Here is a 20,364-nt window from a genome sequence, read left to right on the forward strand (position 1 = left end):
CATGCATGTATTGACAAAGTACTCAATATCATGTCTCAAAGTTGGCCAATAAAAGAAGTACTCAATTGCCTTAAGTGTGGCATAAATATCTCTATGACCCGCACAAGGAGGAGCACGACTCTCAATCATCACCTTGATCCTTAATTACTTTGTGACACATAGTTGTCCATGCATCATGAGAAAGGCCTCTTGAAGTACAAAGTGATCATGCCTTTGGCCATTGCAAAGCTGATCATATGCATTTCCAAAGTTCAAATTAGTAGCATACTCATCCTTCATGGCATTCAACTCAATGTGATAAACCATGGTGAATCTCGATAACTGAGGCTTACGAGACAGTGCATCAAACACTATATTCTTTTTTCCATCTATATGCACAATCTGAAAGTGAAACATAGACAAGAATTTTACTGTATATGCTTCTGAGATAACTTCGTTTGAGTTAAGAAGTAGTGCAAAGTTTGATAGTTTGTTTGCACTGTGAAATCAGCCTCTAAAAGATAGTGTTTCCATGTGGAAAGTATACAAATTACAGCTTGAATTACCGTGTGAAGACATGCTTGCTCCAATTAATTGTTGAGAGCAATTTTAGCAAGATTGCAATGATCCCAAGTTGCAATCAAGTGCCACGGGCCCAACAATTCAAAGGATTTGATGGTATCCTGGCAATGGAACCATGAAACCAACCTTCCTTCAGTGGATGGGTGGTAATTCCTTGATTAGAACTTATTTACAGTGCCAAGTATTTATTGCAAAACTGAAAATAAAAATTTACCTACTAATCTTTGGACAATGGGCACCAGGTTGGCCCCAAAACTGGCACCCCTTTTGGTATTTCTTTAGCTTTATTGACGTAGAAGCTAATTTACAATGGGATTTTCCAAATCCCCTTTGCAGTCCAAACTTTCCTTACTTTCCAAAGTGACCCCAACCAATCTTCAATCTGATTTACCCCTTCATTTGGGCAATCAATTGGCCTTCCCCCACTTCAAGAAGAGTAGAAATGTCCCAAATTTGATGGCTGGCTAATCCTCCACTTGATTTCAGCTGAAAATCACCTTCAGCCTTGCATAATTCAAGTCTTGGAGTCTTCAATATCTGGCATGCTTCTCGAGGCAGATGCTAAACTCTAATTTCAGATGTAAATTAGGGCTTAAAGCAGAGATTCACCCTTAATCTTCACCTCCCATGGCTGGATTACTGTAAAACTTGGAGAAAAGTTGGAAAATGGCTAGAGAAAGAGAGAGAATGCTATAGAGAGAGTCAAAGATGTTTTGCGAGAATTTAGTGAAATTGAGCTGCTCTCCTAGTTTTCTAGTTGCAATTGGGTTCATCAACAATAAAGGGAACATTAGAGGCTGTGATCTTCAGGAGAAAGTATATTAGTCGTGATCACCACCTTTCCCTGGTTAGGAATATGCAACCATCTTCACCAACATGGTCTCCAATGGTTGAGAAATGGCCCCAAAAGCAGCCAGTAGAGCATAACCTCTCTTTGCAATAGCTCCAAAATGCAAAAACGAGATTTCCTTCTCCCTTGAGTCCCAATTTAGCTTTCCAAACTTGCATGGGCAAGTTTTGCCAAGTGGCAGCCTTCTAAATTGAAATTTCAGCATTATCTACATTATTATAATAAATTTCAATCTAAAATTATTGAAAATTAATATAATAATTATTTTAGTATCCAAAAAAATAGTGTGACCAACCAATAATTAAATTGGCTACGCCAATTCATCTTTCGAGTGTCCTTGTGCCATTTTCACCATTAGATCAATGTTACCATTAAACGCCACATCTCTAGTGTCACCAATTGACATTTATGGCCAAATAAATGACTTAGACCAATAATTGGCACTAGATACCACCTAATATCTATGCAACATAACTAATTGCAACTTTCGCCTTTGACATTTGCTAATTTCCTTGGGTAACGTGCTCATTTATTTGTACTAAACTCAGTTGCACCTCACATGTGTAACATTTACTTAAACATGTGATTAAAAATTAATCCATATATTAAGTGAGGCTTGCAAAACTACATGTCCTCATGACAACTGGGGCCTCCTTCACTTTGCCTTCATTCCATCAAGTCCTTGTGTTTCCGAGGGAGACGGAGAAGCTAGTTGCTTGGCCTTAGCCTAGCTAGGTGGAACAATCCAGGAGAATAGGAGGTGCACTTTGATCTTTATCCACTGGCTGGTCTACCATAGTACTTTTGCAGTTTGGTCATTCTGCTTTGCAAAGTGACCCAATTGACCTTGGGAGAAACAATGGCCAACAAAAGTATCCCACTTGAGCTGAAACCAAAGAGGCCTTATACCATTGCAATTGAGGCGCAACCAGTTAGGCCTCTTTTTCGCTATGTCCCATAGCATGCACAAACGATTTTTGTCGGCTTCGTTCAGACTGGGGGGCACCAACACAAGAGGCCTCATACCATTGCAATTGAGGTGCAACTAGTTAGGCCTCTTTCTGGCTATGTCCCATAGCATGCGCAGACGATTCTTGTTGGCTTCGTTCAGACTGGGGGGCACCAACACACGACCCAATGTAGTGATAGCATCCTTAAGAAGGACCTAGAAAACTGCTGGGCAGCGCTCAACTTCCACCTATATTGGACATGCTTGCTTGAGCAATCATTGAAAGTCTGCCATGGGGCGCCACAAAACAATGTGCACAAACTATTTCTCAAAGAAAAAGTGGTTTGCTGGGTGAGAAGAAAACCTCGTGTGGAAGGAGAACCGAGCACAGCCTCATAGAAACCATGCGGACAAGCAAAAATCTCATCCACATAGTCAACCTGAAGAAAAGATGTCAACCACTGATGGATCCGAGTGATGATAGGTAACACTTGAGTATCCAAACTCTCCTCCTCACAGATACGAATGGCTCTATGATTGTGCTCGACATACTCCTCCAATCAGAAATTGGCAAACTCAAGCAGCTATTCCGAATTTGGTTCTTGTGAATCCTGCAAGGGTGAAGCCACCTGGGTGTAGGAATGTTGTGGGGCACTTGGGTTGGGAGCCTCAGGGATAGTAGGAAATTGGTCACGGAGATGCTTGCTGTGTTTGACAGAAGGCTGATCCTCAGGAGAGAGAACCATCTCGTTGGTGCAAGGCACCATCTCTTCTTCCAGTTCTGCTTCTTGCAGGTCCATGTCCAGACCCAAAACATCAGGTGGCTGATGCATCAGAGCCATCTTTGAACCTTCCATCCAGATGCACGAGCTGTCAACAGCTCATGTGGCATGTCTGTGGTCGGTTCATGCAGGCTGGCCCTATGCAGAAAGGGCACGGGTACAACAGACGTTAGGTGAGACACAGCAGGGTGTGGTCGCAGGCAGGCGCTGTCTCTGGTGGTACTGACAAATGTCAGCTGGCTCTATTGATGCTGTCGAAAGGCCCGGCAGGAGACAGAGCCTGTGTGCAGTACGGAACACAGTGCAGGCAGAGGGCAAACAGGTGCAGGGGCCTCAGGCAGGCTGAACTGGCAGGAGAGTGATATGAACTGGGCACGCAGGACAGTAAACTGATGGGGCTGCAGACGGACGGTGTGCAGGCAGCATCCAGAAACCCTAGGCGACATGCAGGCAGCAGGCAGCAGGCAGGAATCCTAGGTGAGGTCCTTTTCCATCCACAGTTCAGGGGTGGGGAATAGACAGCCCTGAGGCGGCATGTGATGCTGGTCTGATGTGCAATGGAAGTGACGTTAATGGTCTGATGTAATGTTAATACTGGTCTGAAATTACGTTTGTAGACCTGGTGTGATTGACTGCAGGCAATACTGGTCATGCTGAAGTGAGAGAGAAATACTGTGTATGCTGTGAGAGACAAATGCTGTGAGCTCTGGATGCCTGGATGTGACATGGGATGCCTGCACTAAAGGAGACCTGTTAAGGATATTGCTTGAAAATGCAGTAAATGCAGAAATATAAACAACCTGGGATGCAATGCTTCTGAGTGCTGAAACTTGGAACATACCTGTGGATACAGTGTAGAACCTGCTGATTCAGTGAATGCAATAGTATACACTTAGTGTAAAATCTGATGTGACTGTGAATGCAGTAGTCGTACATGGAACTGTGAATACAATAGTTATGCATTGAATACTGTCATGCCGGTAACGCAGTCTTCTATGCTCTGCGATCTAACATTGTGAGACAAGTTCTGAATATATTTAATGCAGCGATGGCAAGGGGGATTGTGAAAGAATTTGTTAAGGGGAGTAGGGAAACCCTGAAAATTGCAGAAATCACAGACGTTGCTCTGATATCACTGTAGTTTGACTATATAGTTTTTGATTCTTCTTTTAATCTTCATGTACATTCACTACTTTATTCCACAGTTTTTTGGTTGTAATTGTTTTGTCATTTTGGCCTCTTGTAAATGTTAATAAAGCACTCTCTCTCTCTCTCTCTCTCTACACCCCAGCTGAAGGGGTCTGCCTATATTTTGAGTGTTTTTTTTTTTTTGTGGGGGGAGAGAGAGAGACACACACACACACAAGGAAGGGACAGGGGTGTGGCAACAAAGAGGGGAGAGGGGAAGGAAAAGGCACCTTGCAGCCGTTCAGGCCATTGGTCTGTGTTTTTCTTCCCTTTTCTTTGCTTTCTCACGGTTTTTCTTTTTTTCCGTTTTAAATAAATGGGAAGGGGGTGTCATGCGGAGGGAGGCTTACATTGTGGGGGGGGCCTTATACATAACCTCTCATATATCAGATCATCTGTTTAGACTTGTCCCCAATTTTTATTTTTCTTAGATAGAGTGGATCATAGGACATTGTCATAGATGGGAGCTCTATGGTAGCATCATTACTTGCCACATCCAGACTACAAGATGTAGTGTGGCTACACATCCATTTGGATGTAGATCATTCATATTCTTAAATGCAGATGGGAGAGACCATGGCAATTCAGATTACGAGAGTCCAATCCTTGAGGCCTTCTTACAATCTTGGGAATCTGGCAACTTTTTTTAATCCAGGGATAGACTACATAGTCTAGAATTATAGTCACTAGTAGAGGTTGGGTCTTTATGTTAACAAGGTGGAGGAGGATGGCATGCTTTCAAAGGAAGACCCAGATCAGATACAGTATACAAGATGCTCTTGATAGAGGATTAGAGTCATTGCTTAATGCAATGAAAGATGCCGCATATATCCCAACCAAGTCATATTTTCGATAGAGGGCTGGGGATATTGCACTTATCACAGGAGGCTCCTTCTGAGGCTACACTGGGACCTATGAGAGTGGGTTTGCAGCACCCTGTTCACAGTGGCCTCTTGCAAACCTCTTGACATTTCCTTTTCAAGTTACTTTACCACCAGGTTGGGGACAAGGATTTATCTGACCAGAATTTGATTGACTCAGCTGCTGACAACAGACAGGGCATTTCTTCGCCTTTCGAATTGAACTTCTGCTGGAGGAGAGTGGATGAAAATCTCAAGCCTAGGAAGACTTTATGCTTCCTATGGCTGTTGCACAACATAGGGGTTGAGTCAAACATGCAAGATTTCAATTGGCTATTCTAGGCGTTGTGGGGCAGAGGAGACAATGAGGCATTGCCTTTGAGATTGCCCCACAGCTCAGGAGGTTTGGAAAATAACTCGTGGATTGTTTTTTTGTGGTACATATGGCATTATGATAGTGACTCAGGAAATTGTGTCTTGGGTCACAAATAAAGCTCCAACTTGTGGTTATGAGGGCACTCAAGGAAATTTTTCATTTCTCATTGATGGTCAATAATTGGGCATTATTCCTACTCTAGACTCTCTTAGATAGAATGGACTGCATGCCACTGCATATATGGAAGCTGATTGCCAGTTTTATAGCCCGGTGAATTTCAACATTGAGATGCCATCATGCCATTGAGCAGTCACACTGTGAGCACATCCATACTCTTCCACATGGGAGAGGATGTAAGGAAACTTGGAGCACATGAGGGATACCTTTCTTGCTCTATGGATTTTAGCCACTTTCTTCCATATGTACTCACACATGTTTTGGCACTACCATCCACCTGATTGGCTTTTCACACGACTCTTGTATTAGAAGCTGTTTAGTGAGTTTGGAGACTGTGAGGAGGAAATATGCTATTTTCAGGACCTAGGATAGTGGCAGTTGCTTTTATTGTCAGCCAAACATGGTTTGGCACTGTAGACCTCCCGATTAGTTATTCACTCAGGCCTTGTAATTGATTTCCCCTTTGTTGCATAGTTATTGTTTTGGAAGTCTGTAATTTGCCTAGGGACAATATTTCACAAGGAGATTTATTAACAGAATCATTCTTTTCTCTGAAAAATACAAAAGTTCTTTTGTGAGCAAATGGCTCAAAGATGAATCTCTTGCTGGATCTCTTTTGTCATTTCCAAGGGTTGTATTTTATTCCGACCTTAGTATATCTGATTGAGGTGGTTATTAATAGAACATTAGTTCATGGGACAAAATTTACAATTTATGTTTCCTAATTGATTTTCTTTTTTGTGATCTGGTTCTTCCTTTACAATGGTGTAGCTTCAAGTTTGTTTATGTATGGATTCTGTCATCACCCATGCGATATTATGTTTAAATCCCTAAATATGAAGGCTGGATCATTTTTTAAAACATTATTATGGGGAATGCAATGGATTGATAAGGACCACCTTCCTAAGCAATCGGATGCACCAACACCTACATATTGTAATCAATTTCAGCAGATAGGTTTGATGCATGGAATTTATTTTTCATTTTTTATATGTAGCTGCACATTGCCAGCTCTTCACTTTGCACGTTCAGGTAATAGTAACAATAGTTTTTCTGGAAAAACGTTAGTAGATAGGGTGCATGCATGGCACATGGAAGCATATAAAGCATGCAAGTCTTTGTTAATTGAGTTTCTCTTTTTCTTGGGTGGATTGAAGGTCTACCGATAACACCATCTACCAGTAAAGGCAGTTCATCAGGATTTAGACGGTCTATATCAGGAAATGATGTAAGGGTTCCTCGATCACCACCTTCACAAAGGACAGGACTCCAATCTAGTGCTGTTCCCCTTTCAGACCAAACACCTCGAGTTGATGGAAAGGAGTTTTTCCGGCAAGCTAGGTTTGATATCACCAACTTAGTAAACAGCAAAATACAAGACAGGAATTTTCTTCTAGTACTAACAAATTAACAATCACCTAGTATTCTCTTTGCTTCTTGCAATCAAACAGGAACCGTTTATCATATCAGCAATTTAGCGCTTTTTTATCAAACATCAAAGAGTTAAATGCACATCGACAATCAAGAGAGGTGAGATTTGATACATGTTAGAAGATTTGACATTATATTAAAATTTCTGATCATTACTTTACATGAGTAATCCAATGCTTGATGCTTTTTTTTTTTTTTGCAAATAAAGTGTGGCTAATTATATTACTTCAGAAAAAACCTGAATACAAAGAAGTGCTCATGCTCAACAGACTATCTGGAGCTGATGCAGAGTCACAGATATATCAAGTATACAAGCCTCTCAGGGCGGTCTAGGGGGGATGGGGGCAAGAAGCCATGGAGGGGGAGTGTATCGCCATCTCGGGCTGCCTGCTTGCATCACGAAAAATAGGTATTGGCTGCCCCAAGTGCACATGAAATGAAAACAGAGCTCCTGATGAGCTCGAGACTCGCCCTACACCTGGTCCCATCTGCCGGGGAGGGAGTGGATGATGGAGATCCAGAGCTCTGCTAAAGTCACCTGTACTGAAAGTCTCTCCCTGCCAAAAACCTCCTGACAATGTGCCTTCCAGATATGCCATCCAGTAAGACTCCCCACAATCTCCCATATCTCAGAATGGTTTGCTGTGGGCTGTAGTACCTCGCAGATGGGTAGAGCCTCCAAACCGACCATAGCTCATGACCCAACCTCAATAATGAATATTGTGTCCTGCATCCCAGCCTCATACAGAAGGTGACGGCCTTGGCTGACTGTCTGCCAGTAGAAAGCTCCCCAAGAGATACATCCAAGGCTGGGTGCTATATAGCGGAGGATGTGGCATGCTCCTCTCCACATGAGCTGTACCACCTCACACGACCAAAGGTAGTGCTTTGGAGTTTCTAGAAGCTGCTGTGTGCAGCGTTTACAACCTCTATCCTTCTGCATTTCGACTAACTAACTCCCCACCACCAAGCCTCCATGTGCCACCATCCATAAGAAATATGATACTCTCCTCGGCCTCCAGCTATCCCATAGGCGGCGCCAGAAGGTCTGTTGAAAAGCATCCGTGATGCTGTGCTCTGCCCAGTATCTGCTACGCGACGGTGCCCAATCCACGCCCTCTTGTATCAGTACGTGTCTGCCAATCCTGGCTGTGTACTCTAGGAACCTTGGTGGCTTCTTGCCGACCGCAATGGCCGGCCATAGGCACTCTCCCGGATCCCACTCTAGCTCATCAAGTGGCCTACCCTCCAAAATCCAGAGGCGCCACTCCTGGAGCTCCTCCCAAAAACATAAGGGTTCAGCCACCATGTCTTCCTTTGAAGGCCAACCACCCAAATCCTCCTCCATATGAAAGGGCAGCTGTCCCCTCATCCTGCTGCCCTCTCTCAAGGGCCAGACGCCCCCCTGCTGCACGGTGAAGAAAGTCCCATGTGGGGCGCTACCCACTCTATCTGCCACCTATAGGGGGATACTTGTTGGTGAAAACCTAGCGGTCCATACCTCCCTAGGCTCTACCGGCTCTCGTATTGGAGGGGGCATGCCACTCCTGAGGTATTGCTCCGTCAATCTCCGTCCTCCTCAACTTAACTCCTCTCTAGCAACCTGATGCTCATTGCAACACCTCCTCGTTCACCATCTTATACACCTCCCGCCATGTCCTGATGGTACGAGCCGGGCCGGCCTCCCAACCAGCCCACTAGATGTGGAGGCACTCGCCAATCTATTCCCCATCCCGATCTGTGACCTGGGGATTCCCAATCACCGACTGGCGGTCTATCTCCTCCTGGTAGCAGCCTGGGGGGCTTTGAATTAGGGACTTATGAAGGCCCTGCCACACACGAAGTAGGCTTCGTAGGAAGGGGGATTTGGGGGGCGTGATTTGGGCCATTGTGAAGATCCATCTCAAGGACGGCCTCCAATCACTGCCAAGCCTTGGTCTACACTCCTAGAGACCCTTCTGCAATAGGACCTTCCAGGTCTGCCCTCCTGGTGTGAGACCCCGGACTACTAGCTTGCCCAAAAGGACCAGACTTTGATACTCTGGGTTGATGATCCCAAGCCCTCCCTCTGACCAATGCCGAATGATGGTCGCCCACGCCACCTTGGCCCGAGAGTCCCTGGAATTGTCTGACGCAGCTGAGAGGAAGTTCCGCACTAGGCGGCGACGCTGAACTACACAGGACGAGGAGAAGCACCAACACGAGGCGATGTACCAAGCCGTCGCTAGGAGGACCTGGTTAACCACCAGGGATCGGCCCACTAGGGAAAGGCGAGCAGTACTCCAATAGGTCAGCTTTCTCCGAATAGAGTCAAGGACTGGAAGAAATTGTTGGGCGGGAGTGATGTTGAGTCCCACCTAGAACCCTAGGTAATGGACAGTCTTCCCTTTGGACACCCATCTGAATCCCAAGTGGACGCCCCACTCCGTGCTAGAGTCCAAGTCTGTAAGGAAACCAACCGACTTTCGCCAGTTGATTTTTACTCCCGCTGCAGTAGAGAACACCTCAAGAGCTAGTCTCACTCTCTCCAGCATCAACTCATCGTCCTCTATGTAAAGTGTTGTATCATTTGCATACTGTGAGTCTAATAGCTCCGTCTTCTCTCTTACTGGAATTCAGAGGCCATGTAACCCGCTCACACGTGACCTGAGGAAGTGAGACATCGCCTTTGCAAAGAGTAGGAACATATACGGGGCCAGGGGGCAGCCTGGCGGACCAATCTCTCCAGCCAAAACTCCTCCCCTCGCTTGCCACCTATGAGAACCCTGCTGGTAGTTGATCTGTAAAGTACGGAGATCTCGTGGATCCATGCCTGGAGGAAGCCCAACCTCACCATGGTAGTTCATCTGTAAAGTACAGAGACCTTGTGGATCCATGCCTTGGAGGAAGCCCAACCTCACCATGGTGCCCTCTAAGAATTCCTAGTCCACCCTGTCATAGGCTTTCTCGAAGTCCAGGAGTAGTATAGTCAATCCCTGACCACTGTGCTAGGCCCACTGTCGCCTCAAAGAAGGTGAAGACATTGTCTAGGATGCTCCTATCCTAGACAAAGCCTGCCTCTGTGTCATGAATGATGTCTGGAAGCACAGGGCCGAGTCGCCTACCAATCATCTTTGCCAGTGCCTTATAGGCCACTCACAACAGGGTGATCGGTCTCCACTAGGATAGCTCCAAATGGTCTCCCCCTTTGGGGAGGAGACTGATAGGACCAATAGACTCCTTGGCATCCATCCGGAAGTGTAAATCTCCTAGAAGGTTAGCAGTAAGGGTTTCTTCACCACCTCCCAGTAGGTAGTGAAGAAGGCCTTAGAGAGGCCATCCTCTCTCGGGCATTTCTGCCTGTCCTGTGTATGGAAAGCCTCCTCTAGTTCCTTTTTTGTCAAGGGGTCTAGGAGGGAGCATCCCATCTCCTCTGTGACGAGGGACAGGATGTGATCCCAGACCTGCTCTCTATATCGTTGTCCTCTAGTTGAGATTGTCTCCTGCTGGAAAAGGCGTCTGTAGTAGTCAATGGAAATCTCCATCACGTCGTTTAGGCTAGAGCGGATCCTCCCATACTGATCCTGAAGGCTGCATATATGCTCACCTGAGGTGCAAGGCTAATGCACCTGGAAAAACTCCCCGCATATCGTATCCCCCTTCCACGCCCAAAAGGCTGTTAAGATGCCTGTTCTCTAGGCCGGCGATGGTTGCTCGTGCGCGCACCTCCTATGCGTGGAGGATGGGATCCCTTGGTGCCTCTTGTAGTAATTTCTACGTGGCTGCTAGGTCCCGCCGGAGTGCTCTCTCCTCCTTCCAACTTTGCTACTTGGCTTGTAGAACTACCTCTTGGCAAATGCTGCTCGACTCGGCTAGGACCTTTGCAACCTCCTCTACGATCCGATCCCTCATGCCCTACTCCCTAGTCCAAATATGCTCAGTTTGTCTCTTCACTTTCTCCCTCCTGTAGATCGAGTCAGGAATCTGAGAGGATCGTGTGTCTAGGGCAGATGTTGGGGGATCAAGTGTCAAGAGAACTGGGCAGTGATTGGACAAAGTGTGTCTAGGGCAGATCCTGGGGGATCAAGTGTCAAGAGAACCGGGTAGTGATCGGCGGACAAAGTGGTGCCAACCAACTGCCCTATCTGGCCTTCGTGAGAGCATCCCCACTCTCCCACATAGAAGCAATCCAACCACTCCACCGCCTAGCCGCCTGTATCCCCAAGAGAAGTCCAGCGACCTCTCCCCCCTTTGGAAAGTTGGGTCTCTCCAAGCATCGCGTGCTTCTACTGCTAGTAGGAAGACCTCCCATGCCTTCTCCTCCTCCCCAGGTAGTTTCTGCCTCTGCCCTGTTGGTCCTAAGGCCTCCAAGTTGTTGAAGTCTCCTCCAACAATCTAGGAGTCCAGCTTTAGGAGTCCTGCTGGGATCTCCACCCAGAACCTGTTGCGTGCCCTAACCTCAGTAGGGGCATAGATATTGAGTACTCCCAAGGCACGAGTCCCCAATATCCAATCTAATCCATAGAACCCTCCCTACCACAATTGTCCCATGGTCCCGTACAGAGGCGGTGAGGCTCGTACCAATAGAGTTGCATACGCCTCACTCCTGCCGTGGGCACTGATGGCGTGCTCCTAGTAAGTGTATGAACTGCTCGAGAGTACCTTCCCTACCTGGTGGGCCTGGGTGGGAGTGAGCTTGTGCTCCTGTAAAAGTAAGATGTCGATCTGTCCGACAAGGGCAGGCTATAGCTTCTGCCGAACAATCAACTTCCTGGAACCACATGCTCCATTATAGTGGAGGCTGTTCACATTCCAGGATGCAAGATGTCAACTCATAGGGAAACCTGTGACTAACCGAACAACTATCTATTCGGTGTGGAAGCTGCTAACGAAGAAGAGGAGCTATGAGGCGTGTGAATGTGCTTTGCTGCTAGCTTGGACGGTGAACTCCATTTCCCCATGGTAGCCCTCGGGGGGGGGACCATGGGAGTGATTGAAGCGCCTGGTGGTATCACCAGGGCATCTATTAGCCAGGCTGAGAGGCGAGACTCTGTACTCTGGTAGAAACGGGTTGCTTATGCCAGGGGCCACTCAAATCACATCCATTGGAGCTCTCCACTACAGAGGGGCTCGAAAGATAATGCTCAGATGTGGGACCTTGGCCCTAGCCCACCAGTTAATGTCCATCATGCACCCTGGCCACTGCTGGGAAAAAGGTGCCAGTCCACCTCCCATCCATTGGGAGATGTGGTCTGACACTTGGCTCTTCACCTCCTCCTCTCTGTGTTGATGTCCAGTCTCTTGTGTGAGAAGTCTAAAGGAAGAAAGCGTAGTTTGGTCCATTCGGTGGTGCAAGTAGATAGACCTTGCCACTCCTTGAGTTGCGTAGCACGAAGATTCCCACCTCCAAGGGTAGTGGGACTCTCCGCACTCCGTAACTCTCACGTAAGACCATGGCCGCTGCGAAAAAACTCGTGGTAGTTGATGCGCTTGTCTCAGGAAAGTGTGACGGGCGGCATGGATGGATGAGCTGGTGGCTATGTGGGAGGGGCAGGGGGGATAGACTGCCGGTGAGTGAAGGATGTCGCCGTATGGGGCTCCTCACCCCATGTGGGGGGGGCGGGGGGGGGCGGGGGGAGGGGCTCACGTATACTGGGCGGGAATCAGGGAGGCTGGTCGGCGAGGGTGATGGTGGGGAGGGGGTGGATCGAGGGATAGTGGTAGTTAGACGCACAAGGCGGGTGTGGGGGAGGGGATGGTAGCTCTGGAGGAGGGGGGGCTATGGGCTGGTGTTGGGGGGGGAACCGTGGGGAGGTGGGGGAGGGTGTGGGGGATGTGGGCCCTCGGGTGAGGTGGCCTATGATGCCTCCGTGGGGGGAGGATGTGTAGGCCTGTGGTCTTGCTGGGTGGGGCGAGGAGGGGAGGGTCGCGTGCTGCTTTGCCAGAGGGGCAACACTTGCTCTTTTGCTCCTTGCTTGCCGTGGTTGTGTCGAGGGGGTGATTGCGGGCCTCCCCTGTCATCTCCCTCTCTGTCGTCTCTCGACCTGTGTAAAGCCATCTGCGTCCACCTGTGGGCCTGTCGGCGAAGTTGCCTTAGCTTCGAAGCGTGTGCATCTACTTGATGCCCAAAGTCATGGCAACGTAGGCACTGCCCTGGCTACCCAATCACAATAACCTATTGCCGGAAAGAGTGTCTGCCTGCCTCAATCTCTAGAAATTGTGGTATATTGTTTCTCTCTTTCATTGCCACCTGTACCTTTGCCCATACCTTTGGGACTATTGTAGCTGTCATTGCGTCTGCGAAAGAGGTGGGAAGACAGCGCCGAAGAGCTCGCGTCCAAAGTCTTCCACTAACTGGTGATACTCTATCGCCAGTCCAGGGAAGAGTAGGGTGACCGGGTGTCTAAGAAAACTATTGTGGAGCGTGAATGCCTCCACTGTGAAGCCACTGTATGAGGGAACCATGTGGATGACCCCCTTCGTGGAAGCATAGGGCGAACTAGCTAGTAGCTCACGCATTGCATTTGTTGAGATGAATCGTACCATGAAGATTCCTTGACCCATTAGAACAACCTCCATAATTTGCACTGTGCCGATGCGTAGTGTGGAGTGAAGCCAATCCCAAAGCTGAGCCCTAGATGGGGAGTGTCCTACTACCTAACCAAAGATCACTGTTTCTTTAAGCTCCAACTTTGTGGCACGGACGGCTAAGTGTTGTTCTTCTCAGAGAGGACGATGCACAAGGTGTTTGACTAGGGGAGCACTCGTAGAATGCATCGGCGTCTGGCCAGAGGTTTCCATTGCGCATCCCTGCTGAGAACCTACCAAACACGCTGATGTGCTACCGGAAAGGGGGAGGGGGGGGGAGGGGAATGTTGTTTTCTGACAGTGGGGGAGATGTTGAACCCCACGGACGGCGCAATGGAAACCTTTGGTCAAACACCGGCGCACTCAGCGAGTGCCCCCCAGTCAAACACCTTGTGCGTCATCCTCTCTAAGGAGTAGCTCTTAGCCGTCCGAGCTAAGGAGCTGGAGCTAAAAGAAACAATGATTTATGGTCAGGTAGTAGGACATTCCCCAGCCACAGCTTCGGGACTGGCTTCACTCCACGTTGCGCATCGGCATAGCGCAGATTGTGGAGGCAGTCCTAATGGACCAAGGGATCTTCATAGTCTTGCTCAGTTCGACAAACGCAGCTCGCGAGTTACTTGCTAGTTCACCATATGCATCCATGAAGGGGATCATACACATGGTCCCTTGGTACAGTGGCTTTACTTGGAGGCATTTGCACTCCACAACAGGTTTCTTCGGCACCCGGTCACCTTCTTTTCCCCGACCTAGCGATAGAGTATCGCCAGTTGGTGGAAGACTTTGGATGGCTCTTCGACACTGTTCTTCCCGCGTCTTTCACGGATGCAATGACAGCAGCAGGAGTCGCAAAGGTACGAGTGACAGTGAAAGAGGTCAAGAATATCCCACAGCTCCTAGAGATTGAGGCGGGCGGGCACTCCTTTAGGCAGCAGGTCATTGTGACTGGCCAACTAGGGCAGTGCCTGCGCTACTACCACTTTGGGCATCAGGCAACAGTTTGCACGCGTTTCAGAGCAAAGGCGGTTCCGCCGACAGGCCCGTAGGTGGATGCTGACGACTTTACTCGAGTCCAAAGACGACAAAGAGGGAGACGGCAGAGGAGGGTGCAGCTAGCTCCTCAGACCCACTCTCGTCAGCAAGGAGCACGTAGGCGAGCGACGCTCCCTTGGTAGAGCACTCCACAGCCCCCCCCTACCCACCCCACCCAGCAGGAGCGCAACCCCCCACATCCACCACTCGTGCCACGGACTACCTCACTTGAGATCCCACAGCCCCCCCCCCCCCCCCCCCCCCAACATCCCATGTCCCCTCCCACCCCCCCATTGACCCTGGCCCACAGCCCTTCCTTTCCAGGGCCACTAGCTCCCCCCCATACCCGGCATGCACCTCCGCCCATCCCACCATCCCTCAATCCTCTTCCCCTCCACCACCCCCCCTATTGAGTAGCCCCCTTGATTTGCACCTGGTTCAGGTGATCCCCCCCAGACCCCCCCCCCCCAGACCCCCCCCCCCCCCCTCCCTTCCAAAGGAGGTGATGAGCCACACACGCCTACATCATCCTCGCACCAGCAGTCTTCCCCCTCCCATATAGCCACCAGCTCATCGGCCCCTGCCGCCCGTCTCACTTTCTCGAGACAAACACAGTTGTTGCCATAGGAGTTCTTCCGCAGTGGCCCATGGTTCTACCTGAGAGTTGTGGAGTGTGGAGAGTTTCCACTACCTCTAGAGGTGGGGATCTTCATGGTTCGTAAGTCAAGGAGGGGCAAGGTCCATCTACTAGCACCATCGGATGGATCAAACGCCTTTTTTCTTCAGCCCTCTCACTCAAGGGAGTGGACGACTACACAAATTGAGGAGTTGAAGAGTTAGGTGGAGGACGACATCTCCCAATGGATGGGAGAAGGTCTACCACTGTTTGCACAGCACTGGCCTGGTTGCATGATGGACATTAACTGGTGGGCCGATGCCGAGGTCCCACACTTGAGCATTATCTTTCGAGCCCCTCCACAGTGGAGAGCTCCGAGGAATGTGATCGAGTGGCCCTTGGCACAGGTGGCCCGTTTCTATCAGTGTACAAAGTCACGACTCTCAACATGGCTGATAGATGCATTGATAGTACCACCTGGAGCATCTATCACCCCTATGGACCGGTCGAGGTCCACCATAGGGGATTGGAGTTTGCCGTCCAGACCGGCGGCAAAGTATATTTGCTTGCCTCAGTTTCTCCTCCTCATCAGCAACCTCCACACCGAACAGATGCCTTGTTCGGTAAGTCACAGGATTCCCCATGAGCTTACACCTTGCATCCTGGAATGTGAATAGTCTGCACTACAGTGGGGCACGTGGTTCCAAGAAGTTGACTGTTTGGCAAGAGTTCTAGCCTACCCTTGCCGGACGGATCAACATCTTACTTCTACAGGAGCACAAGCTCACCCCCACCTAGGCCCAACAGGTAGGGAAGGTACTTTTGGGCAGCTCGCACACTTATTGGGAGCATGCCATAGGTGCCTATGGCAGGAGTGGAGGCGTATGCACCTCTATTGGCTGGAGGCTCACCACCTATGTACGAGACCACGAGACGATAGTGGCAAGGAGGGTTCTATGGATTAGATTGGATACTGGGGACTCGTGCATTGGAGTCCTCAATGTCTATGCCCCTACGGAGGTTAGGGCACGCAGCAGGTTCTGGGTGGAGATCGCCGATGGACTCGGAGAGGTGGACTCCTGGATCGTTGGAGGAGACTTCAACAACTTGAAGGCTTTGAAGGACCAGCAAGGTAGAGGCAGAAACTAATAGGGCATGGTTGGGGAGGAGTAGGAGGCATGGGAGGTCTTTTTGATGGCAGTAGGAGCACGCGATGCGTGGAGAGACCTTGCCTTCAACAGGAGGGAGAGGTCGCTGGATTTCTCTTGGGGATACAGACGGCTAGGTGGTGTCTTGTTGGAGCGGCTGGATAGGTTTTATGTGGGAGAGTGGGGTTGCTCTCGCGGAGGCCAGATTTGGCAGTTGGTGGGTACCACGCTGTCCGATCATTGCCCGGTTCTCCTGACGCTTGATCCTCCAGTATCTGCTCTTGAAGCACGATCTTGTCGGATCCCGGACTCGATCCGTAGGATGGAGGAGGTGATGAGATAGATTGAGCAGATTTGGATGAGAGAGTGGGGCAAGAGGGACCGGACGGCAGAGGAGATTGCAGAGGTCCCAGCCGAGTCGAGTAGAATCTACCAAGAGACAGCCATACAGGCCAGGTAGCAGAGTTGGGAGGAGGAGAGAGCACTCCGACGGGACCTTGCAGCCACGCAGAGACTATTACAAGAGACACCAAGGGATCCCACCCTCCACGCACAGGAGGTGCGCACCCGAGCAGCCATTGCTGGCCTTGAGGACAGACATTCGGAGTTCTCTTTTTGAGCCTCAGCAGCCTTCTGGGTGCGGAAGGGGGACACGATATGCAAGGAGTTTTTCTAGGCGCACCAGCCTCGCACCGTAGGAGAGCAAATACGTAGCCTTCGGGATTAGTATGGGAGAACTCGTTTTAGCCTAGACGAGGTGATGGAGATTGCTACTGACTATTACACGTGCCTCTTTCAGCAGGAGATAGTTTCAGCTAGAGGACATAAATGCAGACAATAGGTCTAGGATCACATCCCTCCCTCGCAGAGGAGATGGGATGCTTTCTCCTAGCCCCCTTCACAAAGAAGGAACTAGAGGAGGCTTTCCATACATAGGATGGGCAGAAACGCCTAGGAGAGGATGGCCTCTCTAAGGCCTTCTTCACTACCTATTGGGAAGTGGTGAAGGATCCCCTACTGATGGCCTTCCAAGAGATTTTCACTTCAGGACAGATGCCAGGGAGTCTTTAGGCAAGCCTTATCAGTCTTCTCCCCAAAGGGGGAGACCGGTTGGAGCTTTCCCACTGGAGACCAATCACCTTATTGTCAGTGGCCTATAAGGCACTGGCAATGATGATTGGTAGGCAATTACTCCCTGTGCTTCCAGACATCATCCATGACACACAGACATGCTTTGTCTAGGACAGAAGCATCCTAGACAATGTATTTACCTTCTTTGAAGCGATAGAGTGGGCTCAGCATAGTGGGCAGAGACTGGCTGTATTATTGGATTTCGAGAAAGCTTATGACAGGGTGGACTGGGATTTCCTAGAGGGCACCATGGTGAGGTTGAGATTCCCCCAGGTTTGGATTCGTGGGGTCTCCCACCCTTTACAGATAAGCCACGAGCAGGGTTCTCATAGGCAGAAGGCGAGGGGAGGAGTTTCGGCACGAGAGACCGGTTCGATAGGGCTGTCCCCTAGCCCCTTACCTGTTTCTACTCTTTGTAGAGGCGATGTCTCACTTCCTTGGGTTACGTGTGAGCGGATTACGCGGCCTCCGACTTCCAATGAGAGAGGAGACTGAGCTGTTAGACTCAGAGTATGCAGATGACACAACACTCTATATAGAGAACGAGGAGTTGATGCTAGAGAGAGTGGGGCTGGCCCTTGATGTGTTCTGTTCTGCAGTAGTGGGAGTGAAAATCAATTGGCGAAAGTCGGTTGGTTTCCTCACAGACCCAGACTCTAGCACGGAGTGGGGCGTCCACTTGGGATTTATATGGGTGGGCAGAGGGCAGACGGCCCGGTACCTAGGGTTCTAGGTGGGACTTGATATCACTCCTGCCTAGCAGTTTCTTCCTATCCTTGATTCTATTCGGAGGAAATTGATCTATTGGAGCACGGCTCGCCTCTCACTAGCCGACTGAGCCCTGGTGGTTAACCAAGTCCTAGCGACGGCTTGGTACATTGCCTCGTGTTGGTGCTTCTCCTCTTCATGCGTAGTGTAGCTTCGCCGCCTAGTTTAGAATTTCCTTTGGTCAGGGTTAGATGGTTCCAGGGATTCTAGGGCCAAGGTGGCATGGACGACCATCATACGGCATCGGTCAGAGGGAGGGCTTGGGATCATAGACCTAGAGTATCAGAGTATAGCCCTCTTGGGCAAGCTAGTTGTCTGCAGCCTCACACCTAGCGGGCAGACCTGGAAGGTCTTATTGCAGGAGGGCCTTCGGGACTGTAAACCGAGGCTAGGCGGTGAGTGGAGGCCGTCCCTGAGATGGATCTTCATGTTAGCCCAGATCACCCCCTCCCAAATCGCCTTTTCTACGCAGCTTACTTCGCGTGTGGCAAGGCCTTCATAAGGCCCTAATCCAGAGCTCCCCAGGCTGCCAGGAGGAGATAGACTGTCAGCCGGTGATCTGGACCCCCCAGGTCAAAGATTGGGAAGGGGCACAAATCGGCGAGCGCCCCCACATCCAGTGGGCTGGTTGGGAGGCCGGCCCGGCTCGCACCATCAAGACATAGTGGGAGGTGTACAGGATGGTGGACGAGGAGGTGCTGCAACGAGTATCAGGCTGCCAGAGAGGAGTGGAGTTGAGAAGAAGGGAGATAGATGCAGCAATACCTCAGGAGTGGCTTGCTTCCGCGATATGAGAGCCGATAGAGCTCAGGGAGGTATGGGCAGCTAGGTTTTCACCAGCACGCATCCCCTACAAGTGGCAAGTAGAGTGGGCGGTGCCCCACAAGGGACTTTCTTCGCCGTTTAGGGGGGGGGCATTTGGCCCTTGACAGAGGACTGCAGCATGAGGGGACAGCTGCCCTTTCGTGGAGGAGGATTCGGGTGGTGGGCCTTCAGGGGAAGACATAGCGATTGGACCCCTATGTTTTCTGAAAGGAGCTCAGGGAGTGGCGCCTTTGGATTTGGGAGGGCAGGCCACTTGATGAGCTAGAGTGGGATCCAGGAGAGTGGCTATGGCTAGCCACTGCGGTCGCCAAGAAACCACCCAGGTTTTTAGAGTACACTGCCAGGATTGGCAGACACGTATTGATGCAGAAGGATATAGATTGGGCGCCGTCACGTAGTAGGCACTGCACGGAGCACAGCATCACGGAGCTTTTCCGACAAACTTTTTGGCACCGCCTTTGGGATAGTTGGAGGCCGAGGAGGTTGTCGTATTTCTTATGGTTGGTGGCACATGGAGGCTTGGCGGTGGGCAGTTGGCTTGCCCAGATGCAAAAGGAGGGAGGTTGTAAGCGTTGCACATAGCAACCTCTGGAAACCCCAAAGCACTGCCTTTGGTCATGTGAGGAGGGCAGCTCATGTGGAGAGGAGCATGCCGCATCCTTCGCCGTATAGCACCTAGCCTTGGATGTATCTCATGGGTAGCTTTTTGTTGGCAGGCCGTCAGCCAGGGCCGCCACCTTTTGTATGAGGCCGGGATGCAGGACAGGATATTCATTATCAAGGCAGGGTCATGCGTAGTGGTCGATACCCATCCGCCAGGTATTGGAGCCCACAGCAGACTACTCGGAGATATGGGAGCTCATAGGGAGTCTTACTGGATGGCATATTTGGAAGGCGCGGTGTTAGGAGTCTTTCAGCGGGGAGAGAGACTTTTAGTACATGCAACCTTAGCAGAGCTCTGGACCTCCATCATCCACTCCCTCTATGGCCGATGGGATCAGGTGCAGGGCGAGTCCAAGGCTCGTCAGGAGCTCCGTTGTCATTTCGTGCGCACTTGGGGCAGCAAGGGCTTATTTTTTGTGATGCATGCAGGCAGCCCCATT

General features: G+C 49.8%; 1 protein-coding gene across 6 annotated transcripts in view; it reads left to right on the forward strand.

Moving 5' to 3' along the window:
• The window catches only part of LOC148017293 (uncharacterized protein At4g15545-like), a 158,575-nt gene that overhangs the window by 128,210 nt on the left and 10,001 nt on the right, over positions 1-20,364 (forward strand). For all 6 annotated transcript variants that reach the window (XM_087662692.1, XM_087662693.1, XM_087662690.1 and 3 more), the window contains 2 exons: positions 6,901-7,084; positions 7,195-7,273. In XM_087662692.1, coding sequence (XP_087518818.1) covers positions 6,901-7,084; positions 7,195-7,273 — 263 coding nt within the window. The remainder of the gene's footprint in view (positions 1-6,900; positions 7,085-7,194; positions 7,274-20,364) is intronic.

The sequence above is a fragment of the Lygodium microphyllum genome, chromosome 22 (assembly GCF_053477565.2).
Source record: "Lygodium microphyllum isolate KBCC chromosome 22, Lygodium_microphyllum_v1.1.10, whole genome shotgun sequence".
Taxonomy (NCBI): domain Eukaryota; kingdom Viridiplantae; phylum Streptophyta; class Polypodiopsida; order Schizaeales; family Lygodiaceae; genus Lygodium; species Lygodium microphyllum.